The sequence below is a fragment of the Opisthocomus hoazin genome, chromosome 23, assembly GCF_030867145.1.
Source record: "Opisthocomus hoazin isolate bOpiHoa1 chromosome 23, bOpiHoa1.hap1, whole genome shotgun sequence".
In the NCBI taxonomy this organism is placed as follows: Eukaryota; Metazoa; Chordata; class Aves; order Opisthocomiformes; family Opisthocomidae; genus Opisthocomus; species Opisthocomus hoazin.
In genome coordinates this window covers 12,433,226-12,460,847 of record NC_134436.1, presented here as the reverse complement: position 1 = coordinate 12,460,847, position 27,622 = coordinate 12,433,226, and the positions used below count along the sequence as shown (strand labels likewise).

At 50.9% G+C, this 27,622-nt stretch overlaps 1 protein-coding gene across 5 annotated transcripts; it reads right to left on the bottom strand.

Annotated features, from left to right (window-relative positions):
- Positions 1-1,334: 1,334 nt before the first annotated feature.
- Positions 1,335-26,051, bottom strand: SH3TC2 (SH3 domain and tetratricopeptide repeats 2). 5 transcript variants are annotated; one of them, XM_075442121.1, is made up of 18 exons: positions 25,857-26,051; positions 19,384-19,503; positions 18,154-18,258; positions 17,753-17,880; positions 16,665-16,770; positions 16,165-16,308; positions 15,837-16,038; positions 15,112-15,185; positions 14,108-14,303; positions 12,937-13,073; positions 11,915-11,956; positions 10,111-11,811; positions 9,813-9,993; positions 8,697-8,847; positions 7,081-7,203; positions 6,375-6,525; positions 5,529-5,725; positions 1,335-5,174 (listed from the first exon to the last, which is right to left on the bottom strand). In XM_075442121.1, exons 1-18 carry the CDS (start codon positions 25,999-26,001, stop codon positions 4,983-4,985), a joined length of 4,095 nt encoding a protein of 1,364 aa, XP_075298236.1. In that variant the 5' UTR covers positions 26,002-26,051; the 3' UTR covers positions 1,335-4,982. The 5 variants fall into 5 exon arrangements, with proteins under 5 accessions (XP_075298236.1, XP_075298238.1, XP_075298237.1 ...); XM_075442123.1 differs by lacking the exon at positions 7,081-7,203; XM_075442122.1 differs by lacking the exon at positions 18,154-18,258.
- Between the last annotated feature and the right edge of the window lie 1,571 nt (positions 26,052-27,622).

Sequence of the window (27,622 nt, the reverse complement as noted above, 5' to 3'; positions counted from 1 at the left end):
GATCACCTAGTCCAACACCCCTGCCGAAGCAGAGTCACCTAGAGCAGGCTGCAGAAGATCGCATCCAGGCAGGTTTTGAATATCTCCAGAGAAGCAGATTCCACAACCCCTCTGGGCAGCCTGTTCCAGTGCTCTGTCACCCTCAAAGCAAAGAAGTTCTTCCTCATGTTCATCTGGAACTTCTCATGCTTCGGTTTGTGCCCGTTGCCCCTTGTCCTGTTGCTGGGCACCACTGAAAAGAGTCTGGCCCCATCCTCCTGACACCCACCCTTAAGATATTTAGAAGCTATTATAAGATCCCCTCTCAGCCTTCTCTTCCTCAGGCTAAATAAGCCCAGCTCCCTCAGCCTTTCCTCGTAGAAGAGGTGCTCCAGTCCCCTAATCATCTTTGTAGCCCTCCACTAGACTCTCTCTAGTAGTTCCTCATCTTTCTTGAACTGGGGAGCCCAGAAGTGGACACAGTAGTCCAGATGGGGCCTCACCAGGGCAGAGTAGAGGGGGAGGAAAACCTCCCTCGACCTGCTGGCCACACTCTTCTTAATGCATCTCAGGATCCCATTGGCCTTCTTGGCAGCCAGGGCACACTGCTGGCTCATGGTCAACTTGTCACCCACCAGCACTCCCAGTTCCCTCTCTGCAGAGCTGCTTTCCAGCAGGTCAGCCCCAAGCCTGTACTAGTGCATGGGGTTGTTCCTCCCTAGGTTCAGGACCCTGCACTTGCCCTTGTTGAACTTCATCAGGTTCCTCTGCGCCCAATTCTCCAGCCTGTCCAGGTCTCGCTGAATGGCAGCACAGCCTTCCGGTGTATCACCGCTCCTCCCACTTTTGTGTCATTAGCAAATTTGCTGAGGGTACACTCTGTCCCTTCACCCATGTCATTGATAAGTTGAACAAGACTGAGCTCAGTACTGACCACTGGGAAACACCACTAGTTACAGGCCTCCAACTAGACTATTGTTGATGCCATGTATTGAAGAGATATGCAAAGACGTATATCAGCAGTGGCAGCCTGCTTCTAAGATTGTTCTAAATCTGCCTCTTCAGCTGCTTTGATTTGGTTAAGGCAGACAAGGTAAAGCATGATTAGAGTATATCGAATAAGTACTGTTCATGACTGCCACAGTAATTTGATAATTAATCTGTCTTTACTTTTATGGTCTGATTCAAGGAATTTAAACCAGCCATGTGTTTTTCATTTTCTCCTAAGAGTAAATTTCAGTTTTGTTCTTTTGCTGCTTGGTGTGAGGAGGGACTTGGTAGTTTGTGGTGTTTGTGTACAAAATCTGGGGGATTGTAAGGGTAACAAAGCCAGGCTTTAAAGATTTGCAGTAGAACTTTATTTTGGTTTAGACCTTTGGTAGGAAAGTTGTGTAGTTTGTGTCCACAAGGCATCTCCTGGATACATTTGGTATTTCTGTGTTGGGGAAGGGAAAAAAAAAAGATAAAAAAGCACAAGTATCTGTATGTCTTGCAGGGGATGAGGAGGAGGATGAAATTGCAGGCTTCTTTTTTAGCTGCAGCAATTGCAGATAAAAGAGGTGGAGCGAGAGGACTAGGGGAGAGCATCAAACCATCCCCAGCAGATCTCCTGGTTCCAGTAAAGCTGGGGAATGAAACAATAGATTTCTTGATAGATAGTGGAGCCACTCGGTTATAACTAGTTGCAAAGGGCCTCTCAGTTAAGTTACTACACCAATTAGAGCAACAGGAAAGACAACTTTACAGATGTTTCTACAACCTATAGAATGTATGATTGGAAATACTAAATTAACTCATGAGTTTCCATATATGCCAGAATGGCCCCTTCCTTTACTAGGACAAGATTTGTTATGTAAACTAAGTGCACAAGTAACCTTTTCTGAGAACTTTGTGCAGTTTCACATCCCACCCAAAATTGCCTGGAAAGCACAAATTTACCTGCTGACAGATCTACTCTCAGAGGAGGCCGAAGAAAGCATCCCAAACACAGTACTGGACATGGTAATTCCTCTGGTATGGGCTTCAAAGAAACCAGGTAAAGCAAAAAATGTAACCCAAATTAAATTAGGAATGGAACCAGGAGCAAGACTGGTAATGGTAAATCAGTACCCTATTAGATTGGAGGCACATAAAGGACTGGACCTTTTGATTAATACCTTTATGCAATATGGACTGTTTAGATAATGCCCATCTAATCTTAATACTCCTATTTTACCAATAAAGAAGCCTTGCTCTGAAGAATGTGGACTGGTACAGCATTTGAGAGTAATAAATTGAATAATTGTGAATATACACCCACCTTTACCAAACCCTTACACCCTGCTAGCTTCGGTACTTGAAACAAATGCTTGTTTTACTGTTTTGGACTTAAAAGATGCTTTCTTTTGTATCCCAGTGGATGAACAAAGCCAAACAATCATTGCCTTTGAATGGGAGAACCCCGTGATGAGAAGAAAGGTCATAGAATCATTAAGGTTGGAAAAGACCTCTAACATCATGAAGTCCAACCGTCAACCCAGCACCACCGTGCCTATTAAACCATGTCCCGAAGTGCCATGTCTACATGTTTTTCAAACACCTCCAGGAATGCTGGCTCTACCACTTCCCTGGGCAGCCTGTTCCAATGCTTGACCACTCTTTCAGTACAGAAATTTTTTCTAATATCCAATCTAAACCTCCCCTGATGCAACTTGAGGTCATTTCGTCTTGTCCAATCACTAGTAAATTGGGAGAAGAGACCAACACCCACTTCACTACAACCTCCTCTCAGGTAGTTGTAGAGAGCGAGAAGGTCTCCCCTCAGCCTCCACTTTTCCAGACTAAACAATCCCAGTTCCCTCAGCTGCAACTCACAAGACTTGTTCTCCAGACCCTTCACCAGCTTCGTTGCCCCTCTCTGGACACACTCCAGCAACTCAATGGCCTTTTCATGCTGAGGTGCAGCTGTGTTGGAGTATGCTCTCCCGGGATTCAAAAATAGTGCTCCTTGTTTGGTAACGTATTGACAAAAGATTTAGATAAAACAGGGAAAGAGAAATTAGAAGGTGGAGCTGAAAATGAGCCGGGGACGGCTGGGGGGTGTCTCAATCCAGCAGCCTTGTACCTGTTCCATGCAGCCTGAAGCAGGACAAGAAACCTGTTGCCCTGACTGTACTGCCTGTGTTTGACTGGCTGCTATAGTCAGACAGACCTGGAGTGTTCCCCAGCATCAGCAAAGGGGCACCCTGGTGTGCTGGTTTTGGCTGGGACAGAGTTCATTTTATTCATAGTAGCTAGTATGGGGCTATGATTTGGAGCTGTGCTGAAAACAGTGTTGATAACACAGAGGTGTTTTAGTTATTGCCGAGTAGTTCTTACACAGCATCAAGGCCTTTTCTGCTTCTCACAGCACCCCATCAGCAAGTAGGCTGGGAGTGCACAAGATGTTGGGATGGGACACAGGTCTGAGGCTCCTCTAACAGCACTGGAAGAATTCTTGGTAAATAAGCAGTAAATTATTCATTGCCCCAGTGATGGATGCCTCACAGGGATTAGAAGGGGGAAATTAACTCAGTGTTTGCAAAGAAAAGCAAAGAAATTAATGTTCTGCATTTAGCATTTCCAAGCAATGGATCGTGTCAGGGAGGGGTAAGGACTTGCAACAGGGTCTCCCTGTGAAGCCACAGCTGGGTGTCTGGCCACTGGTTGTCAGAGCAAAGAGATAAGCTGCAAAAACTGTTCATTCCTCTACTTTGCATCTGTCCAGATTGAAGAACGAGGTCAGTATTAGCCAGGAAGACACACTCACCTGCATGAGGCTGCAAACGTGGGCATTTATTTCTCTCTGGTGGTAAGATGGGCTGTGGAGGAGAGCCGCATGCTGTTCCCAGTACTGGGCAGCAGCTCCCAGGAGAAGCTTCCTCCGTGCCTCCCACTCCCCCTGCTCGCTCCACAGAAGAGTTTTTGCTTCTCCTTCAGCCATGTAGCTCAGGGCACTTGAAACCAGCTTAAGGCCTGCTGGGCAGCTGGCTTCTCCTTGGGCTGCCAATTGCCCATCCAAAGGCAGTGCAGCTGCCTCTCCCTGCCAAAAGTCTCCCTGCACCCTATTATCACCCCTACCCAGGGGGCTGGATGTGTGCCATAGCACAGGCCAGTGCGTCCAGCCTCACAATCTGCTCCCCAGCGCTCCTGCATCCTGCAGGGCTCTGCAGCCTGGAAGAGAGAGGTTGGGGAGGGTGCTGGGCTGCAAAGCCTGGGCTGGGTCGGGACTGATGGCTCTTTTCCAATGCAGGACCCAGAGCGTGCTCATGCTTTAGATGCTGAAAGTGCACATGGGCTATGGGGCAGAAGAGGTCACCTCAGCTGCTCCAGTGCCAGAGCTGAGGCTGATGGCAGGGCTGGGGTGAGTGTGGGCTCTGCTCCCTGCCACCAGCAGCTGCCTGCCTGCATACGGTGCTCATCCCCAGGTGAAGCTTGACCAGCTCCTTTCATTTCTCCTCCTGTCTCTAATTCTGCCCCTCACTGACAAAAGCTTTGGTGATGCTTTGTACCAAAGAGGCCCCAGGCTCTGCAGAGGTATGGGTCACAGACCTCCGCAGAGCAGACAGCACAGAAACCAGATAGGAATAAAGGCGTTTCTATTCAAGTTAAAACACATTTGGGTCAGTCTCCACTGCCCCATGGCACCTGAGGTGTGTGGGGCAACTGGGGTGGGACAGGAAGGCATATGGCACCATTCTCTTGTCTCTGTCCTGGGCAGGGCAGCCACACTCCCGAAATGCCATCTGTCCTTCAGCCTTGTTGTGCTGCCTGGCCTGCGGTGCACAGGCCTTCTCCTGAAAGACAAGGGCAGGGTCCCAAGTGCTTGGTCACTTGCCTGTCAGACCAAACGCTGCCAGCTCCTTAGGATGTGGTGCAGCACCTCTCCTGGGTTGGTTGGTTTGGAGAGCACGTGGACCTATGCCACTGGCATGGCATGACACTGCTTGATGACTTGCACTGGAGTCCCTGGGGTGGTGGGTCGGTCAGACGACATGGCCACCTTCGCTCAGCCACCTGGGCCGATATGTGGCACAGCCCAGTGTGCCCTCATGCCCCCGGGGGGCACCAAGAATGTCACCCAGCTTGGCGTGAATGAGGCCCTGCAGCTCTTGATCTCCCAGCTCTGTCGCTGCGGCGAGGGCCAGGAGGAAGTAGGCTGCTGCATCCTGTTCATCCTAACCATAAGGGACAGAGCAGGCGTTAGGAAGCGGTTTAATTGAACGTCACAGGGTATAAGAGAGCTAGAGGAATGCCCGGTGGTTCCAGGCAGAACCCAGTGACATCTGACTTCATTGAAAGTGGCTCTATATAGTCGCAGCTAAGTGCCAGCACTTCTTTTCAAATTGCCTTTCTCCTTTCAAAACCTGGTCGTGCCAGCATTGTGGACATTTATTCTAAAACTGCAAGTAGGGTGGAGAGTCACAGGATGCAGCTGTCTACGTGTGGCTGCTCTGCCAGCAGATGTGATACTCCAGCTCTCCATCAAGACCAGAGTGCTCAACACAGTATCATGGAAAGAGGTTTCCTACCTTCAGTTTGTGCAGGGTCAGGTTTCCAAGATGGCAATACACCTTGGAGTAGTACAGGGCCTCTCCAGAGCACTGCAGCAAGGGGGGACGCAAGGCAAGCGTCTTCAGGTAGCAATCTTCTGCCATCTCATACATATGCAGAAAATAGTAGACTGTAGCCAGACGGTGGAATGCAACCAGCTCTTGCAATTGATCTCCTGGAAAAGAGTTGCTGATACAGTCAGCCTGCAGCATGCTCACAATACATCCGCAGCCTGGCATGCTGAGCTGCCTGGAGATGCATTTGCTCAACAGCGTGGGGGCATGTATATCTTCGTAAGAAGACACTGAGTTAAAAGATGATTCAGAGAAAACAAAGCCATGGGCAGGGTTCCTGATATCAAGGCTGGACAGATTGCCCAGGGAGTATATCATTCAACCAGGGCATTTCTTGGGTGCTGAAAAAGGCTATTACAAGACTGGTTCCACCTCAGACATCTATGCTGGCATTTTGTCCATTCAAACTATTTTTGTAATGGGAAGGGATGAGTTTATCAGAAGAGCTAGGGCATAGAGGAACTGTTCAGTCCTGTGCCTTCATCAGGCTTCGCATGCTCCGGTGTAGCAACAACTCTCCGGCCAGCTGGTCCTACCACTGCCACTGCAGAGCTCTCCCATGTGGTTCTCACGCAGCTTAAAAAGGAAAGTGGCCTTAAAAAGATGTTACCCCTTAGGATAACAATTGGTTCGGCAGTCTTATGAAAGCAGGAGATCCCCCTTTCATGTGCACACTCTTCTTATCCAGAAAGACAATCGCCCCCGCAGGAGCCAGTAAACCACTGTACCCTGCAAGTGTGCATCACTCACCGACCCTGATGCTCAGCCTGGCTGCCAGCGTGGCAAACTCCAGTGCCTTCTCGTAGCCCTGCAGCCCGATCTGCAGCTCTGCCAGCTTATTGAACAGCCGTAGCTCTGTCTTAATAGCCTTTAGTTTCCTGGCCAAGGGCACAGCGCCTCCCTGAGGAGAAAGAACAGTGAGGCCAGGCTGTTCCTGGAGGTATGGGTGCAGCACTGGCCACAGAGGGATGACACAGCAGCAGGAGATGGACCAAGCGCATGGCAGGCAGATGGTGGTGTGGTTGAGTGCTGCAGGTGCAGGTTCTAGCCCCTTCTTTCCCTTGAAAATGAGCTTCATATCTCAGAGTGTGGTTCTCAAAACCTGACCCTCACGACTCTGCCTTTCTTCAGGTGCCTGAAATTCTGACTCTGAGCATGTCTGCAGGAGCAACCAGCTCACACCTAACACTGCCAGGATTTGTAATGTAAGGACTCTGTTCCCACCTCCCTAATGATCTCTGGGGTGAGCTGCAGCCATTGCAAAATACATCTGTGCTCCAGGTTTCCCCCCTGCAGCAATGTTTGCACTCTGGCACGCTGAGAACCACCTCATCCCTCTCCAATCTTCATCTCTCCAACCTGGCCATGCAGTGCTGCAGCCAGCCCTGGGGCAAAGCTCCCCACAGCCATTGTCTTGAGGGAACACAAGGACAGAAGTGCCTGGAGGGATCAGTACCCTATAAAACTCCACCGCTCGACCTCTGTTTCGGCTGCCATTAAAAAAGGTATCACCTGCTTTTTCATAAAGTTCCATGGCCAAGGAGAAGTTCTCAGATTTCAGAGCAGTCTGAATGGCTGCCTAGAAGGAAAAGGAACTGGAGTGAGACTTGGAAAGAGACATTTTCACACAGACATTTGTGTGATTAAATAAAACCAAGTCATCGTAAATGTGAGTTCCAGTGCTCCAAACAGCATAGAGACAGGTTGGGCAGCAGATGTGCAGGACTGTTGTGCTGCATATGCAAGTGAGGTGTGTAAGGATGGATCCAGGAACCAGATAACCCCTCCCTGTGCAGGGTCAGTGCGCTGGACTGATCAGCTGGGCTACCCAATGGCATCAGAATTTAGAGTTCAGACAGTACAGCTAGCAGATACCATGGCCCTGGTCTGTAGTTACGGTGTGATGGAGCCAACAGGAAGATTGACGAGGGGCGTGGACAATTTACAGAAAGGGCAGAGCCAGCTGGAGGGAGGGCAGGTATGCTCACTTCTGGGAAGATCAGTTATTTGTGCCAATTATGCACTTGGCCCTGGTGTCACCTTCCAGGCAAATCATGTTGTTCCTTACACCATTACAATTTATCATTGCCAGTGACCTTGCCTGGGAAGGGGCCCCTCAGGGACTCAGACATGCCCTACCGAGATCTGGCATCGACTGGCCTTTCTCAGTGGCACGTCACCCTTCCTTTAGCGCCCAGCTCCCTGCCAACACCATGAGGGAGGCAGTGATGGCTCTTTGGCATGGGCCTCAGATCTCCCTTGTAAACTCTAGGAATCAGGCTGATGCCAAAGCTATCTATTCACTTCACCCAGGTCACTGAGCAGCTACCCAGTACCAGTAACTCCCAGTCTTTACCAGCCTGATTTAGGGGCAGACGTTGTGGCTGGTGGCAAAAGCTTCTCTCCTTGACTGTGTACTTCAGTCACCCAGCCCCACCAATTCAGAAGGTAACAGAGTGAGGACACAAAACATCCTCTACATATGTCCAGGCTGGTGCTTTGTGGGATACCCCAGCTAAGTGCAACCCCAACAGACTCAGTCAGCCTTCTGCGTTGCTTACTCTGGGTATGGGAAAGGATTTCCCATCTCTTAATAGAAGCTGCTCCCTGAATGAGGGAGCCCTAAGATTTTATGAGCTGCTCTTTGCAGCTCATCCAATAAAATAATGCTAGAGATGGAAATAAGCCAGTAGTCTTCTACTCTAAGAAGTCTCCAAGCATTTCCCAAGCACCTTACCTCTTATCTATGTGTATTTCAATGGGAACTGATCACCTGGCACATCCAGTTTCATTTGGCACTCCTACATCACTTTCTTACTCAATAAATTCACTAACTTTCACCCAAGAATCCTCTAAACCCAATGTATGGAAGGAAAGATAGGAAATTTAGTGCCAGATAGTGCATGAGTGTAAGGCAACAACTCCTCCTTCCAGCAGCAGTTTTACACTGCTCATAATAACTTTCCCTTCCAGGTCTTGCAGCCCCAGAACACTCCTACCAAACCACACAGCTGTGATGGGAGTGGGACTACCAGGGCAAGAATCGGACTACTCCAGCCACCTCCTCCATACCTGAAAGTACATTTCCACCAGCTCATCTTCCTGCATAAGATAGTAGAGCCTTCCTGCCTGCAGCCAAGCCTCTGCTGCCTTCCCAGTCTCCTCAAGGTCAATGAAGATCCTTAGACTCTGTTTGGTGCAGTCCAGGGACAGTCTCAGAGCCCTGTGATGGTGACAGGCAAAAAAATATTTCAGAGAAATCACAGGACACCCCCAGCAATCAGCTGCAAAGCTACCACAAGACACACACACACACACACCCCCCCCACTGGCAACCCTGTCTTCTTCTACAGTTGCCAAAGGTTACAGATAAATGGATAGTAACAGCTTTTAGCAATGTGTCCTGCTAAAATCATGGAGGTGTCCCTGCTTTAGTGCACGTTGTGTATCATCTGACAACCTTCGAGCAGCCTGGGACCACAGTGCTCAGCACAATCCCAAGGCAACCTGCTCCCAAGGGGGCTGCTCCCCACCCCTGGTCGTTTCAGCTGACAAAGAGGGGTTTGTCCAGGTTATCTGCAAACCCTATCTGCCCCCCTACACTAAGCTCCAAAGTCACTCCCTGCTACACATGGGAACATAGGCAAGGAGTGCTTGCACCTCCATTTTCCAGATAGCATCTGGCACTCAAAATCACATCTCTGCCTATTGTTTGTCCCTTGGTGCAGCCAAAGAGCCAGATCTGTGGCCACATGTGCAAGATCTTATAGCCCCTTTTCAAGCCGCTGGTCACTACAGGACGAGCCAGGGGCTGGACACTCTGCCTGCAGAAGGCAGCGGTGGCGATGGGAATTCCAGGCAGTGCCCAGGGCACGTTTGGTTGGTGTCTCGCCTGCTGGCAACTGGGGTCCAGCTGTCCTTCGAGTCCGGGGAACAGGGTGCTCTGTGACCTTAAATAGCACCATTCACATGACAAGCATCTGCTTCCTAAATTCCTTCCATCTGAACTCGCTGTGATCTAGCATGGGAAGGTTAACATCCAAATTAATGACAGCCCCCGCCCATTTGTCCTTCTGGGACATGGGAGCTAGCTGTCCACTATCTGACACATTTGCCTTCAAAGACTGAATAAAGTCTGTGGTCTGTCCAGGTCTCTTTCTCTAACAGCCACAGACAGGACTTACTTACTCAGATGTGCCCAAAGCCTGGTAGAGCTGGCTGAGGGTCTGACGGACATTGCCTTCCACCTTTCTGTCCTGGAGCTGTTGTGCCAAAGATACCCAATGCTCGTGGTAGGTAATGCAGGCCTGGAGATTGGGGGACACTTTGCTGTAGAAATGGCAGAGACACTCAGTGATTTGAAGCTGACCTGCATGGTATAGGGGAGGGAAAAGGATAAGTCAGGGGGCTGCACCAGGGACCTGACAGAGTGCTGTTGCATACGGACGAATGCTGCCCTGGTTCCCGCCAGCAAAGCTGTACTCACTCCTCACATTACGCCACTTCAGGGCAAAAAGCAATGCCAGTTCGTAACAGAGTTTGCCATCTTCCATCCTCTGCCTGTTCACCATGGCCTGCGCTAGCCACAGCAGCACCCGCACCAACTCCATCTCCAGGTCTTCACTGCCCTGCAGCTCAGCATAGAGCTGAGCTGACTGGAGCAAGTAGAGCTCAGATAGCTGGCTCGCCCCACGCGAGAGGTTCAGCTGCCCCAGGTTAGCCAGGGTGATAGCCTGGTTCCTCTTGTTCCCGGTCTCCTTGGCTTTGTGCAGGGCCCGGAGGTAGTTCTCTGCAGCGTCTTGCACCTGCCCTTCTCCTTTGAGGGCAATGGCCAGGAGATTGTGCACAGCTCCCCCCTGTGTCACGCTGTCCGTGCCATACAGAGAACGCAAGAGCTGCCACATGATGTCTGCAGCTGGGCCCGGCTGACTGTTCAGGAGATACATCCACCCCAAAGAGAGGGAAGACTCGAAAGCCTCCTCCTCACCCATTAGTCTGCTGAGGGTTACGGCTGTGGCTGCATAACAAACCGCCCCATCCAACACACCATGCTGGAGGTACATCCTGGACAAGATGGCACACAGTGTCCTCTGGAGGGGCACAGCTCTGCTCTCGCAGGAGAAATGCAATGCTTGCTTGAGATAGAAACAAGCCAGTGCTGGGATGCTGCTCTTCTCTAGTTGGCTTCCAAGGAGTTTGGAAGTGTTTTGGAGGATGACGCCAGCTCTCCAAATGGGTGTCGGTGCCCCCTCGATGCCACTGGGAACAACCAACCTGGCCGAGGCCAGTGCGATATTTGGCAAGTACTTCTTGTCATACAGGTAGCTCAAGATGGGGGTGGCATCCAGTGGCACAGAACTAGTGCCTGGGCTGAGTAAAGTGGTGGTGAGACATTGAAGATGCTCGGTAAAGGGCAGCACTTCATCGTTTTTGCCCAGTTGTAGGAAGAGCTTGACAATAAGGAAGCAGACCCGTGCTTCCAAGGGAGCATTACCCACAGCAATGGCTTCCCTCAGGATGAACATCAGGACTTCCAGCTCATTCTCAGAGCTGAAAGAGTGGCCAGGCATGCAGATAAGCAAGGCGGCTGTTTTTCCCAACAGGGAGAAGAACTTGTGCTTCATGTTCTGTTTCAAGTAGACGGAGGCAAGGTTCACATGCAACGCAGCCAGTAGGGGCAGGTCCCCAAAACCGCTGTCCAGGATGTTCATGGCTTCCTCAAAATAGACTCGAGCCTGGGAGAACTTGACCTTTTTGATGCAGAGCTTACCCAAGAGGAAACAGAGCCTGACATGAGCCCAAACTGAATGAGTCTTCTTGGCCCAGTTCCTGCACGTCTCAAGGTACAAGACCAGTTCATCCTCATCAGAGAAACCATAAAAAGTGGAGTTCAGAAAGGGAAAACTGAGATCGTAGAGGCTTTGATAACTGGGCACATAACTGTCTTGATTAAGGAAGGTCAATATGGGGTCAAAGACATCTGCATCTTCGGTGTGTCCAGCATTCAGGTCAATAAAGAACTTGGGATCATCAAAATCATCCAGCTTCTCCAGGAGAACATCTAATGTAGCAGGGGCTGATTCAGTCCCTGGGCTAGACAGTTCCGAGGTGCTAGTCGTAGCGAAGCCATTTATTTCCTCCCAGGGCTGGAGCAGCTGGATATCTTCACAGGCATGGAGAACAGCCTCTGGAAGGGACAGACAAACCGTAGTGGGATGTTTCCCTATGTCAAAATTCACCCTCAGAAGCCATCATAAAAGCATCCCATTCTGTCCCCTCCACATACTCACCTGATGGCACTTTTGGTAACATGGCTGTAGGTTCAAAACCATCTACACAAAGAAAGAAACAGAACACAGAAAGCCCAAAGCCTTGGTCAGTGTTAATGTGCACACACAGTGCTCAAATCTTATAGAGATCTCCTGCTGCTCTGCTAAGACCCAGACCTCTATGTGAGAGAGCAGGCTCACTTCTGGCTGCACACACCACGTGCAGCTGCAGTTTCAACTCTCTGTCTTTTGGGGTTTGAATCCATGTAAGACCATGGAGAACAGCTTTTAGCTGGTGGTGGGGTGAGCACCAGTAACATTATAGTTACCTGGGAACAAGCAGGTCTTATTTTTCAAAGGTAGAATTTTATTAGCTCGGTCTCTCTTAAGAACCTTGTTGTTTCTATTCAGAGGTTTCAGATATGTGTGTATCTCTGACAGGCTCTACCCTGGGCAAATTGCACCTCAGCTGGCTGGTCTGGGAGGTCCCCTGAACACCAGGGGATCCCAGGTTTATCCCTGCATGGCCACATTGTGCTTCTAGGTAGTGAGAAGGCAAGAAACAGAGACAGAGAAATTAGCTGTGGGCAAAAGACACACAGCAAGCATAGAGAAACTGAGAGGAGCACCCACGAACACCGACCTCCTGGCTCCTGCTTTGGGCATGGAGACTGTATCACCTGCCACTTTAGCAATATACACCCTCAATATACACCCAAAGGTCACACAGCAGCATGGCACCTGCTGTAGACAGGGACCTACAGCCAAGATCAGTTGAGAGCAGCATCTGTCAGGGTGAACCACAGCTGAAGAGCTGCCTTGGAAGCAGAGGAGATCCCTGCAAACTGGAGTGCGGCAAGGCCCAAGTCTTGAGGGTATCTACACCATCCACAACCAGGCTGAGCAGAGGGCTTGGAGGCTGTCTCAACTACAACTGTTGTCTCCCCTGCAAAGCCCCAAGGAAGGAGCTCTCTAGACACTGCCCAGCATTGCTCTCCATGGGGAGCCATGGGGCTGGGCATGTAAGGAGACTGGAAACTCACCGATCCGGTACACAGAGGTGATGTTAGTGCGTGCCAGGTCACCAAGGAGGGCAGTGAAGTGCTGCTCACCACCATTGCAGGGGATGCTCAGGAGGGGGGATTTTTCTTCCTCGCTCAGAAACACCGTGCCCTTTCCCCTAGGTTGAGGCAGACATCAGGAGAAAACAGTCAGTGTCTCCCCATCCCCTGACACTACAGCTGTCCTGTGGGATGGAGATGGGCTTTTTCATCTCTCCTCTTCTTCCCACCAGAAAAGCTCTGCTGCAGGTGAATACCAGCATCTGGACACCTTCACCACCAGGGCTGTCAGATCTAGCCTCTCCATGGAGGACCCAATAGTTGTCAGAGGGAGCCACCTATTGGTCTTTTTTGTCTCCAGAAGCCCTTTCTGAGGCCAAGGCATCATCTGATCTCCTCTGTAGTGTCAGAGAAAAATGCCAAAGACTTACCTTCAGTGAGTTTGTCCCAGGAAAGCCCAAAAGACCTAGCAACAGGTTGAGAACCCTGCCCTCCCACGTACACTCTTGGAGGTGAAGCGTTTAGGATGGGTATTGAACTGGAGCTATGTCTTTAAGCCACCAACAAAGACAACTGTCTGGGTCATCACAGTGGGGCTGTGTCACCCTCCCTCCCCAGATAACTCTTGCCTATGTTCTTGAGAGGGGGTTTAATTCTGCCCAGTGAGGAACTATGCCAGTGGTCGTTCTGCCTCAACATCCCACAGAAAGCAAAGGGGCAGAAGGAAGCAGAGCAGGACTTGGTTTCCTCGGCAGTGATCGCTCTCCCTGCCCTTGCCAGACTCACAGTCCCTCAGACAATATTAAAAAGACAAGAATTTTTCTAGGTGAAACTGTGAAGCCAGCTTGTTTGGTACACAGATGTCCTGGGGTGCTTTTACATAAAGCCAGGTCTATCCCAGGGCCAAATCTGTTCCTCTCCAAGAATAATTTGAGGCAAGTGAAATACCATTGCTTTGTCTGCATAGAGGCTCCTGCAGCCTCTCAGCAGCAGAGTCTGGCCAAAGGCTTCTGGGCAACCTCAAATGGATCGTCTGTGAAAGACTCGCAAAGCAAATTACCTGGACTTTCACATAGTCTTGAGTTGGGACTTGGAGTTTTCCCTTCATTTTCTCCTGAGCTTAAATCAATCTGGGTGGTAGCAGTAAACTTACAGAGGTCCGCAAGCCTCAGGATTTATGTATCGGGTTGGGACAAAGCCGATGCTCCCACTGCTGAGGGATTTGCCCAGAAACCATGGCAGTCCTGGAATGAGGAAGCCGATGACTTCTATGCTGTCACCTTTGGAGAAAGTCAGTTCATCCCATGCTGCTCCTCTGTGGTCCTCTGTGGCTGTGCACCTGCCTTTGACTGGAAACCAAGGCAAACAAAGGCATTTCAGTGTGAGGCCACTGTTAAAACTTACTTGCTTGAAAAGACTTGGGCAAGGAGTGACCATGATTTCAGCTTGAGAAGGCTGCCTCTCTGTCCCCTAAGATTTATTGTGCTCTCAGACTCAGATCTCTGCAGTTTCTTCTTGAAAAGGGGATTATAATAAAATATACAAGAGGCATGAATAAATGCCACACAGCCATAAAATGAAACCTCTGAGAGCTGCAGTATTCAAGGTGGCTGGAAACACAGAGATTCACAGAAGCTGCACTGTCTCAACTCTCCGCCAGCACTAAAATCTTTAACAGTGCAAATGTCCACCACAGTACTCTCCAAATGCACACCTGCAGTGACCTCCCATGTCCAGAGTGCTCTGAACAATGCCCATGTCCAGGCAGGAATGGTCTGGGGCTAGTGTGTGAATGGTGGGCACAGGTTTCATGTGCACACTGGTGAGACCCTAATTATTTAAAATTTCAGTCCTGAAGGAATTAAAGGAGAGATAAGATTGCAGTAGAGTAGAAAAACACAGCAGCAGAAAGGATGCCACCGGCAGCCCTCTGTGCTCTGTGCTCTTCAGATCACCCTTTTAAGTAGACGCAATTTGCAAGCTCTACTCTCTGTTCAAGAGAGTCCAAATATACAATATTCCCTTACAGCACCTTGCAATGGAATGTAATTGTCAGATCAAGAGATGGGCCCTTTGCATTTGTGGCCAAACCTAGGTTTGCAAGAGCCATACTCTTCCCTGTGGGAAGGGCAGTTGCGTTGCACAGTTATCACTCACTAATTGGCTGAGAGGTCGTCCCGCTGATCTCCTCAGAGAAGCCAAAACTCACAGCATAATTTTTCAGGAACCACCTGCAAGGCAAAAGGGAACAACACTGGTCCTCTCTGAGCAGTCCTGTCCTCAGGCCACCACCACGGATGGTCTCACACAAGCAGAACAGATGTTCTGTCCCATGGGAGTGCCAGAGCTGCTGTGGAGCATGGCCAGCAAGGCCAGTCCGGTAATTCCTTGTAATGGTGTTACTGGGCATGGGGGGAAGTTTGCACCTCGTGACTGCAGCCTCACACCACATGGTAAGAGCAGGTTAATTTTGTCAGCCTGTAAGGAGGATTTCACTGTGTGAGTACAAGAGGAGCTGTGGGTGTCTTTGAGGCTCAGCCAGCTGTCCAGTGAGAGGACCCACTTTGATATTATCTAAGTCTTGGGCTATGCTTTTTCTCCCAGTTATTCACCTGTGAATCACAAATAATCTTATGTATGACCTAGATCAATATCATACAAGAAAGATATCTGAACTATGTCCTTCCCCTGTCCCATTAACAGGACCTGAATTGGTTCCAGTGGTTGTTTTTATGTATAACGTATATACTCACAAAGTTATGTAGCTCTTGCCCATTGCCAGAGGCAAGAGCAGTTTCTCACCCCAGGTTTGTCACTAGCTCATGCATCAGGATCAGGAAAGAAACTTGGCTTGAGCACTATTAATTGGCCAGTCTACTTACTGGTAAAATGGGTGAGGTATTGGCTCTAGAGCTGTCACAGGAACCAGGCCTCGTTGACCCGTCAGTAAGGACATCCCTTCCCACTTGGACTCTTCTCCAATGTTCTTCACGTGGATCAGCTCATTCTTGCAGAGCTGCAGGCCTTCCTCTCCCTCCTGCTCTGGCTGCCGGACACCAGGCACCACTCTGGAAAAAAAGTTACCTGCACATCGAAAGAGTCATGCCCAGGTCAATGGCATCAGAGCAAGACATCGCCCAGCACAGGGCTACAACACAGCCCTGCTGAGGTGCTTTTGAGGAAGTCCCTACACATGCAGTCCCTTCTCACCTTCCTGGAGTAGCAGACCCATATATATGGTGGCCAAGCGAACTTCATCCACAGTGACTCTGACCTCTGTGTCCTCCATCAGAGCACAGTTTAGCCAGTACTCCCAGTCAAAGAGAAGCTGCTCCAAGCAGCTGCCCACATACCCTAAGAAACCAACAGGGAAAGCAGTGTTAGCACCCTCCTTCACTGTGCAGGATGAAGTGCTCTTTGGATGTCTTCCAGTTTGCCATCTGCAACCATGCTGTGAGGCAGCAGCCTCTAATTCTGTCTCCATCCCAAAATGCGATAGCAGCATTACCCAAAAGGTGTCCTCCTGGGTCTCTTTCACTGATCCAGACAGTGGTTTCATAAACCTGTAGATGGACACCAAGGTCTTCTAATTCATATTCTTTATCTGTTCACCCTGTTACATCACTGGGTTTTTTGCTGTCAAAGAATACCTTCTCCAAAAATGCTTCTCACACTGTCTGTTTAGATCTCCCATACCTTGAAAACATTACCTAAGGTCAGATACGTGGAAAACTTCCAGACTTCTTCTAGGGTTTTGAAAGTGAGGAGGAACCGATCCTCCTGTGCTTGCATACAGACCAGCCTGGCTGACAGCTCCTACACACAGAAGACAAAGAAAGATTAAGGGACTGTCCTGGGATGCTGGCAGGGGGTCTGCTTTGTCAGTGTGGAAGTGATATTAGAACCTGAAATGAGACTGGGCACTCATCTATTAGCATAGTTGAGAACGAAGCTGTGTGAGTTGGCTGCTTGGGGTTACAGGGAGGGTGATATAGCCAGCTGAGTCCTTCAGCCAGGAGGGGTGGAGTACCCACTGTGACAACTCCACATAGTGCAGCAGTGGGAGAGCAAGGAAGCTCCGTCTCCTCCAAATCTTTTCCCCTGTAGCGCACACCTGAACCACTGTGCTTTTGAAACCCAGACACCCGAACCATACCACACATGGGTTAATGTTCAGTCAGGACAGGCATAGCTTCCAAACTGCAGCTCTGAGGCTGAAAGCAGAAGCTGTGCCCTGAGGGTGAAGCTCTCCTTTCACTATTGCTGGCACTGGTATGTCTTTACTGTTCCAGGTCTTCCAGGAAGCTCTGCAGGGAGCCCTGAGGGGCAAGGGCCTTAAAAACCGGCAGAGAAGGAGAGTTCTGTCCAGGAAATGTCACTATACATGCAATGATGTTTCTAAGTGAAGCCAAATACTCTGAGAACCCCTGCGCATGTCCAAAGATGCCACCTCCAGTGGGGACCTGAGGCTGGCACACAGTTTTGGTGATCCCAGCCTTGTGAAATGCTGCCTATTTCAACTCACACCAGGACTGTCTGCATGATCCCTCAGGCAGCTCAGAGCTTCCAATATGGTGCTCCTGACACGAGGTTCAGCTTTGCATCTGCCTCTCACCTGTTACAAGTTCATTTCCCCCATCATTCCAGTCCCCTGTAGCGTCCCCCTGTGCAGGAACACATTTTGCAGTGGCCTTGGAGGAACGTCTCTTTCTCAGCTGGGTTTGGCATCTCATCACAGATCCCATCATGCCAGGAGCCTCCCAGCACATGCTCTGCCCTGCCAGGATGGGGCTCCCACCTTGAACAGGGCACGGACGTCTCTGTCATCACTCTCCAGGGCCCACAGCTTCTTTCTGGCTGCTTCCTGGAGCTGGGAATTGAGGCACCGGGATGAGCGGCTCTCAATGGAGAAGAAGAGCGAAATCTCTTGGAAAGGAAATGTGCATGGTTAAGGGGGGGAAGGAGATCCATGCCACTCAAAGCTGCCTCTGCCTCACTGTCTCTTTTCAGCCAGCCCCACCAGTGCCTCCAGGCCTTGCCTGGTTGTGATGCTCAGACAATACAAACCCAGCCTGTTATCCCCCTCCAGCAATAAAGATGAGAAACTCAAGAGATCACAGGGGGTCAGTTAGCTGCACTGCCAAGCCTTGCTACATTCCACCACTGGAAATCTGGGTGATGCCAAAGGCAGCATCTTACCTAGTGGAAAGCCCTCCCCGACATCCAGCAGCACTGAGGAGGGGTCTGGCGAGACTTCTGCTGCTGCCATAGCAGGGTCGCTTGGCTCCAATGCCCCAGCCTTACCTAGCAAGGAGGGGGGACACAAAAGACCTGCTGTCAAATTTTGTGGCAGAGGTCTATGATATTCTGCCTAACCAAGCCACCTGAAAGCAAAGCCCATGGGTTGCACTGCAGCTCTGGCTGGCGATTGTGTGAATCTAATATCACCCTAAAATCATGCTGAAGCATGGAGGCAAGATCCATGGGACTGAGGTGTCCTAACTACATGATAACCTTGGTGACTGGCTTCTTTCCGGTGCTGGAGTGGCTTTGAAGTGAGGGGACTTTCCTTCCTTGCTCTTGTGACAGACCCTCACTGAGCAGGTAGAAGGATGACCCTGTGACACAGAGATTTTTTTGTAGGAGACCTCAGAGTGGGGGCACTTCACCAGCACAGGAGAGCCAAGAGCTTGCAAAACTCTTTGCTCATCAATTTGACAGTCAAAATGTGATTTTTTTCCCCTGCCTACTCTGGTTGGTATCTGCCATTAGACAGATAAGTGCCACAAAGGATTCGGGAACTGAAACTTTAGCTTCAGTTGTGCTAATGAAGGCTGAGGCACATAAAAATCCAGCTTGCTCTTCCACAGCTGTATTGGCTGTGGAGGGATAACAAGATTAAAAACCATTTTTTTTCAGTAATCAGACTGGACTTGTGAGACAAACATGGAGCTGGAACATGCAGCAGCATCTTTTGTAAGTCACTTCTGTGACCATAACTATACTCTACAGCTCTTTTTATCGAGCCAGCTTAGCTACTCAGTCAAATAAACTGTTAATTGCATGCAGAATTATAATCCTTATTTATAGTTAGCAGTAGAAAAGAATGGCCCAAGGCTGGATATGTAATGAATGAGCTTTTCTTTGAAAGAAAAGGCTCTACATTTCTCAACAGCTGATTTGAACACACTTAACAAAGAACTTCATCCAGCAACTCTGTCCCCTTCCACACATGCAAGAAACAGAGACAGGAAAGTGAAATGAGCCAGAGGCAGAGCTAAACCTGAGCTGGCTCCTGCTTGGGCTGGGCTTGCCTGCCAGTTCCTTCACTCCTCCCTCTCTTGCTCTTTTCCCTGCATCCCAGCAGACCCTGGGTTCAGCACGGCCTGGTGGGCAGAGGCTGGTTGCCCCTTCCCTGGGGATGGGTACCTGATGCCATGGTCTTCTCCTGACACCATTTTCCCCAGCGCTCGGCTGCGGTGCTCTGCAGGCGGTCCCAGCAGGGCAGGAGCACGGGTGAGCGGGGACAGCAGGAGTTGTGCTCTTCACCTGGAGAAGATGAGTGGTGGGGAGAGGCGTGCAGACCCCTGGCAGAATGCTCCCCGCCCAAGGGGTCTCCATATGATGTGCTGAAGGAGGTGGCAAGTTGTACACCGCTCATGCCACCTCTGCCAGTGGCATGACAAAGCATGCTGGTGGGTCTTCACAGAGCCAGGCAGGGACAAGGGTTTGCTTGAGCAAGAGGAGAAATGCGTTTGCTCCCCGCAGTGCTTGCCAGTTCAGTGTTTATTTGTATTTGAACCAGGCTCAGAAAGGGAACTGGGAGCTTTTTGAAGGGACCAATTGAAACTGCTGGTGGGGAGTCATTCCCAGTTGTGCCAGTGACTCATTTACCTCCCCGGTGCTGAAGTATTTTGTAACAGCGGGCAGTAAACACCCCCCAGCCTGGAGACAATTGCAGGTTCCGGTGCTTAGGGCTGCCCTCCTGGCAGCCGGGGCATCGGCTCTCCCAGGGTTCACCTGGCCACAGCTGCTGCCCTGAGCCATCTCCCTCCTCCCACCTGTTAGCACAGTCCCACTAGCTCTTTCGGGCACGCTGGTACGGGAATTGTGCCTCAGGGGCTGGCATCAGCCCATGGGCTCTGCAAGCCTTGCGATGCTTCAGGGGCTCCTGGGCAACAGTGACAGCAGGACAGGAGGGGTAAGGGGGCTCCTGAAAAGCCAACAGCAAGGGAATAAACCAGTCCCCTGAGTCATCCTCTCCCCTCCCTGGCCAAAATTCCCTGCCTCGTTCCCCACACAACCAAATCTAGTGACACAGCAAGTGCTCAGCAAGAGCAGGGGACACCAGTGTCCACCTCAGGAAAAGCAGGCAAGCAGCCAAAGGGAGCCATTGCTCAGCGCTGGAGACTCCCCAGGAGCTCCGACAGCAGAGTGAGCTCTGCAGCCACAGGTCTCGCAACCCCACTCAGACAGAGCAGGGTCGTAGCATCCCCATGGACAGCTTACCTGTGCACCCCAGGGACAGGTCCTGGTGCCAGGGGGTCCTCAAACAGCAGCCCATGTGTCCAGCAACACTGCCAGCCCCGAGCCGGTGGGTTGCTGCTGTGCTAGCAGGGGCGAGCGTGCCGCTTGCTTCCCGGCTGCACAATGCGCCTTTTGACTGGGGACCGTCTGCCAGCGAGGCGGGGGCAATGGGCACAGAGTCAGAGAATGGTTTGGGTTCGAATCATAGAATCATTTAGGTTGGAAAAGACCTTTAAGATCACTGAGTCCAACTGTAAACCTCACACTGCCAAGTCCACCACTAAACCATGTCCCTAAGCGCCACATCTACATGTCTTTCAAATACCTCCAGGGGTGGTGACTCCACCACTGCCCCGGGCAGCCTGTTCCAATGTTTGAACACTCTTTCAGTGAAGAAATATTTCCTAATCACAGAATCAGAGAATGGTAGGGGTTGAAAGGGACCTCTGGGGATCACCTAGTCCAACCCCCCTGCCGAGGCAGAGTCACCTAGAGCAGGCTGCAGAAGACCACGTCCAGGCAGGTTTTGAATATCTCCAGAGAAGCAGATTCCACAACCCCTCTGGGCAGCCTGTTCCAGTGCTCTGTCACCCTCAAAGCAAAGAAGTTCTTCCTCATGTTCATCTGGAACTTCTCATGCTTCAGTTTGTGCCTGTTGCCCCTTGTCCTGTTGCTGGGCACCACTGAAAAGAGTCTGGCCCCATCCTCCTGACACCCACCCTTAAGATATTTAGAAGCTGTTATAAGATCCCCTCTCAGCCTTCTCTTCCTCAGGCTAAATAAGCCCAGCTCCCTCAGCCTTTCCTCGTAGCAGAGGTGCTCCTGTCCCCTAATCATCTTTGTAGCCCTCCACTGGACTCTCTCTAGTAGTTCCTCATCTTTCTTGAACTGGGGACCCAGAACTGGACGCTAAAAGTCTACTTACTGAAGTCCAGGTAAACAACATCCACAGCCTTTCCCTCATCCACTAAGTGGGTCACCTTGTCGTAGAAGTAGGTCAGGTCAGTCAAGCAGGACCTACCTTTCATAAACCCGTGCTGACTGGACCTGATCACCTGGTTGCCCTGTATGTGCCATGTGATTCCACTCAAAATGAGCTGCTCCGTGACCTTTGTTGGCACCGAGGTCAGATGACAGGCCTGTAGTTCTCCGGATCCTCCTTCTGGCCCTGCTTGTAGATGGGTGTCACATTTGCTAACCTCCAGCCAACCAGATGCTGGTTAGCCGAGACTACTCATCAATGATTGAAAGAGGCTTGGTGAGCACTTTATCCAGCTCCCTCAGTACACTTGGGTAGATTCCATCCGGCCTCAGTGACTTGTGTGTGTCTAAGTGGTGTAGCAGGTCGCTAACCATTTCCCGTTGGGTTACGGGGGCTTCATTCTGCTCCCCATCCCTGTCTTCTAGCTTAGGGGCTGGGTACCCTGAGAACAACTGGTCTTACTATTAAAGGCTGAGGCAAAGGTGGCATTAAGTACCTCAGCCTTTTCCTCATCCTTTGTTGCTATGCTTCCCCACACATTCAATAAAGGACGGAGATTCTCCTTAGCCCTCATTTTGTTGTTAATGTATTTGTAGAAACTGTTTTTATTGTCTTTTATGGCAGCAGCCAGATTAAGTTCTAGTTTGGCTTTGGTCCTTCTGATTTTCTCCCTGCATAACCTCACAGCATCTTCGTAGTCCTGAGTTGGCTGCCCCTTCTTCCAATGGTCATAAACTCTGTAGTATTGCCTGAGTTCCAGCCAAAGCTCTCTGTTCAGCCAGGCTGGTCTTCTTTCCTGCCGGCTCATTTTTCAGCACAAGGGGATGGCCTGCTCCTGTACCTTGAAGATTTCCTTCTTGAAGAATGTCCAGCCTTCCTGGGCTTCTTTGCCCTTCAACAGTGCCTCCCAAGGGACTCCGTCAACCAGGCCCCTAAACAGGCCAAAGTCTGCACTCCAGAAGTCCAGGGTGGCAGTTTTGCTAACCCCCCTCCTTACTTCTGTGAGAATCAAAAACTCTCTCATTTCTATGCCCAAGATGGCCTCCAACCATCACATCACCCACCAGTCCTTCTCTGTTCACAAACAACAGGTCCAGTGGGGTGCCTTCCCTAGTTGGCTCACTCACCAACTGTGTCAGGAAGTTGTCTTCCACACACTCCGGGCACCTCCTAGACTATTTCCTCTCCACTGTGCTGTATTTCCAGCAGATACATGGTAAGTTTAAGTAAATCCTCCAATGAAAATTTAAAGACCTTGTTCCAACCACCTTGCCATGGGCAGCAACAACTTCCATTAGATCGGGTTGCTCAAAGCCCCGTCCAACCTGACCTTGAACATTTCCGGGCACAGGGCATCCACAGCTTCTCTGGGCAACCTGTTCCAGTGTCTCACCACTCTCATAGTGAAGAATTTCTTCCTTATATCTCATCCATATCTATGGTCTTTCAGTTTAAAACCATTGCCCTGTATCCTACCACTACAGGACCTCTCTCCATCCTTCTTATAAGCCCCCTTTAGGTATTGAAAGGCTGCAATAAGGTCTCCCCAGAGCCTTCTCTTCTCAGCCTTTCTTCCTAGGAGAGGAGTTCCAGCCCCCCGATCATTTTCACAGCCCTCCTCTGGATCCTCTCTAACAGGTCCATGTCTTTCTTGTGCTGGTGGCCGCAGGCCTGGATGCAGCACTCCAGGGGGCTCTCATCCCACCAGCTGGCATTGCTGCCTTGTGCTGGTCTCACTGTTGCCCTAGGCTCCTCTCTCTCGCCCTTGCCTTTGGGAGCATGTGGCCCAGCCCACATGGAACATTCCTCTCATTCCTCCTGCCGCGGCAGCACGGGGAGCCCCACGGTCTGCTGGGCCTGCCCAAGGTTCTGGAGAGCTTCAATGCTGATCTCCTCTCACCTCCAAAGGCAGCCCTGTTCCTGACACTGCTGCAAGCACCTGCCTCACCTGCGGGGACACCCCACTGGGGCTCATCCAGCATCCTCCATCTGGGGTTGGTTCCTGGACCACTTTCCTGCCTGGCTGAGCCGGCACAGCCATGTTCTCCCAGTTTCACAGCAAGGGCAGCTGGCAGTACCACGCACTCCACGCTGACCTCAACGGAGCAGAGCTATGTCCAGGCAAGCCACAGATGCGTTTCCTGCAAGTACAGATGCTGCAGGCTCCTGTGGGACTAGCAGGACTCCTCTCGTCTTTGAGATCAGAACTGTCTGAACCGCAGATGTGAACCCCAGGAGGGACCGATTTGGCTGCTGTGCGGGATCTCTTGAGCTGCCCAGAACGGAGTCTCATTCCCTCTTCGCTCACACACTCTGACCTTCCCCAGCCCCAGAACTAGGACTCGGGACTGGCTTGCAGCAGTCCTACTGCGCTATGGGTGGCAGATGTCTGCAGAGCATCTCTTGGGAAGAGAAACACAGCCCCTGCAAAATGAAAACCAAAAGGGCTAGGGAGAGAAGTCACGGGTAGGGAGGTCTTTTACGGAAGGACTTTTACTTCAGCAATCAGCCAATGCCAGTGCCACCACAGGAGTGACTTGTTAGCTGTGGTGTGCTCCAGGAGCACTGCTGGCGTTCCCAGACACCCAGGCTGCATCCCAATGCATGATAAAACCTTTAGCTTCTACAGAGTAGTAAGTAATTACTCCAGTGAGTAATGTCTCACCAGACTCCTGTGCCATGACAGGAGCTGCCAGACACCACTGCAATACCCCTAAAGCAAAGCATGAGGAGTAGCTAGCTGTAGGACAGGCTGTGGCAGGATGGAGTCCATGGTTATGGAGATGGCTGGGAAACTTCTAACAGAAGTGAAGTGAAACCAAAAGACTTTGTGGGGAGGATTGCACTGAATGATAATGCTGTGCAGTCCTGGCCTGGTACCAGCCTGCCTGCCCAGGAGAAGGCTGAAAGAGTGGAGGTTTCTAGTCCTCATCAGGAGAAACCATATGTCAAAATGTTGGCGATACCTGGAGAAGGGACCATCCTCCTCATCCTCCTTGCTGCAGCTCATCTGCCCTCCTGAGCCCCAGACTTTAGGGTTCAAAGCGCTGTGGCTTTCTCCTGACATGCTAAAGTCAAGCTGATGTTTCCCATGCAAAGCTGCGCAGCCACAGAGATCTGCACAAAGGTGAGCTGCTGGGACAGGCCAGCGCTGCTTACCCTGTGGCGAGGACACTGTCTGTTTCTGCTGCATGCCAGCCCTGGAAAGCTTGGCATTTAGAAAACTCCCCTAGTCAACCTAGGGATGCTCTGAAGGTGCAGAACTGGAGCGGGAATACAGATCCAGACACGGGTTTTGGCCTGCCTGTGCTCAGAGCACACAGCCTGAGTTTCTGTGATGGAGCCAGGCACATCTTTACATGAAAGTTGTTGCTGTTTTGGGCCCATGCTGTCGAAGTGGTCAATGCTCAAACATGGCAGGTGCTTTCAGACAAAGCTGTTTGCTTCACTCAGTAAGCAGTTGGTTTTAGCAATGCCTGCTCACTAATTAGCCTCAAAATATTCTACCCAGTGAAAAATAATATATTTTTTAAAAATCAGCAGAATCTTATGTTTCATTTTCTAAACAAAAATGTCATCTTTTGTGGTTTCGAAATTTCTTTTTCCTTGTAAGTTTACCTAGATAACTTGGTGACCAAACCCACCCCTCTACAAGCAAAGGTATCAACCTCCTGTTTGACCTGAAATGGAATTTTCCTTTTGGCAAGTAACCTGAAAGCCTCCTGTTCCACTCCCTACCGCTCTGCTTACCATCCCTGGATCTCCCCTGGGGAGCCCCCATTGCAGCAGCTGAAGCCCTTAGCCTGGCCTCCCTGGAACAGACCAGGCCTAATAAGTACAGAAGCAATTTCCCAGGGGTCCCAGCCTGTGCTAGGTAGGGATCTCTGCCTGTGCCAGCTCTCCAGGGTCTCTACACCCTTTGCAAACCTGGTACAGCCATGCCAGCGAGGCAGCCTCTGCGGGCAGGCACCAGCGGGCCATGCTTCCGTCCCCAGCAGAGGATACCCTTTGTCTGGGGGATGTAGCAGCTGCAGACGCTGTCGGTTTCCAGGGCTGTCACACAGCAGTACGCTTCCCTGGGACCAAATCTACTTTCCTAAATCCAGCATGTCTGCTATGATTTCTCCTGTCCTTCTCCTATCAGTTCCTGTGTGCTCATCACCACTGCATCTGAGCCTCAAATTCAGCCAGGACCAAAAACTCATTCTCTCTGCCCCAACCTGGATTTACGCAGCCGTGCCCCTGCACTGGACTGCTCCAACCACCTGCAACCACAGTGTCCCGAATGTGTTTGCTCAGCTGGGGACGAAGGGCACAGGCATGCGACCAGCAGCCAGCAAGACACCCAGCATGGTGGCTGCAAGGGCAGAGCGGTGCAAGCAGCTGTACTGACCTGCTCCTCCACACACGCCTGTGCAGGGCCCCTCACTCTGCTCACCGGCACCACTTTCCTCCTGGAGAACTCTTGGCCACGAAGCTCCAACCTCTCCAAGCTGGGTCTCCAGAGGGAACACTGCTGGCGCTGGGACGCAGCGCATGCCCGTGCGTGTGCACAGGGCTGTGTACGTGTTTACGAGGCAGGCGAGCACGCCCAGCTCCGCCACTCCCTCACACAAGGAAAGGAATTTCTTCCAAGAGCAGCTTATCATCTTGGGAACCTCTGCTTCCCAGAAGAGCCGCCGGTGCGGAGGTCAATGAGTTACCCAGAGTTAAGCTATAAACAGCCCGGCATGCTGGCAGAGTGCCAGCCCCTGAGAGGAAGCACAAGCATACAGGCACCACCCTGGCTCTGCAGTAAACAAGATCCAGCAAAGCTGCCCACAGGTGTGGTGTCAGGGAGCAACTCGGGGCTCTGCTCAGCCTGAACGTGGCTGCACCAGCTGCAGCTCACTCCCGTTATTGCAAGAGGCTGCTTTGCAAGAGCAGCCTCTCCCAGACTCACCTGTTCCCTGCTCACAGCCCTGGTGCTGTGTCCTTGGGGCTCCAGACTCTCCGTCCTTGCTGCGCGCTGACTACCCCTGCTACAGTAGAGCCAAGGGAAAATCTCTACCTGCACCACGGTTCAGGCATCCCAGGGAGGTGGCAGAGGCGCTCAGCCCTGAAACCCCCTCTTCTCTGACAAACTGCAAGTATAGACACACAGAACAAGAGATCTGTGGACGCAGCAGTATTTGTGCACCCCAGCTAAACTACACAAACAAGGCTAGCAGAGAAAAATACAGGGATATTTTTTTCTTTCAAAAACAATAAAAGAGTTAGTATTCCCTTCTATGTTCCCTTCTATGAGTGCTCAGAAGTTGGCCATTCCTTGGCAGGTTCAAAACGAAGCTTCCTTGCTTTTCACGTTATTTAAAAATTAACCTGAAAGAGAAAGGAAGTCAGCCTAAACGTGACTTCAGTCTAGGAAAAAAAGCAAACAAACAAGAAGAAACATTTTGTTTCAAGGTCAAACTCCTATTTCATGGCTTTGATTCTCTGATATGGGTGGAGGGACACATCTGGCATTATGTGGAGCAGTGCTTTCCTTTCCTCCTCTGAAAGCCACCCAGCCCGAGCACTGACTGCAGCCAGAGGAGCAACGGGGACACTGGCAGGAGGGAGCAGGGCCAGTGGGGACATTTCCTGCTTCTTGCATTCTGCTTTTGCTTCCACCCTCTGCAAATGGGCACAGAGCAGTGGTAAGCAGCTGCCTGCACCATGCCTCCCCCTGCAGTCCTGGGCCTTTCAGTGCCTGCCTGCTCAGTTGGGGGGACAGGAGCATGGGGAAGAGAGACCTGCCCCCATGTACCTCCATGTGTGCCTATGTGTGCCCAAGATGCGATTGCCTTACGACAGCACCTTTCCTGGTGTGCTGGCAACTATAAGGACAGCTTGGAAAGTAGGGGGTTCATGCACGGCTGCAGGACACAAGGGAAGTGCAGCATTTTGCAGCAAAACCGCTGTGGCAAGTCACTGAAATGCAGCGGGACAGGCCCAGCTTTAAGACATTTCTTCACTGATGGCCCTCACTCAAGTCTTTTCTTCCACCTCCAAGACCCTTCTTTCTTTTCTCCATTCTGTGCTGCACATAGCAATCCAAAGCTGCTGCCTGCACCAGGAGATTTGCTCCATTCCGCAACTAAAGGGTTAAGCAGGCTCTAGGGTTGAACTAAGCTGAAC

What these genes read in the sequence shown, in the direction of transcription:
- SH3TC2 (XM_075442121.1), bottom strand. Translation starts at nt 26,001, where the DNA reads ATGCGCTGCGTCCCAGCGCCAGCAGTGTTCCCTCTGGAGACCCAGCTT. An exon ending in GACGACCTCTCAGCCAATTA is followed by an intron (nt 14,304 to 15,111) that starts GTGAGTGATAAC and finishes CTTGGTTTCCAG; the next exon opens with TCAAAGGCAGGTGCACAGCC. An exon ending in CCTGAGGCTTGCGGACCTCT is followed by an intron (nt 13,074 to 14,107) that starts GTAAGTTTACTG and finishes GCCTCAACCTAG; the next exon opens with GGGAAAGGGCACGGTGTTTC.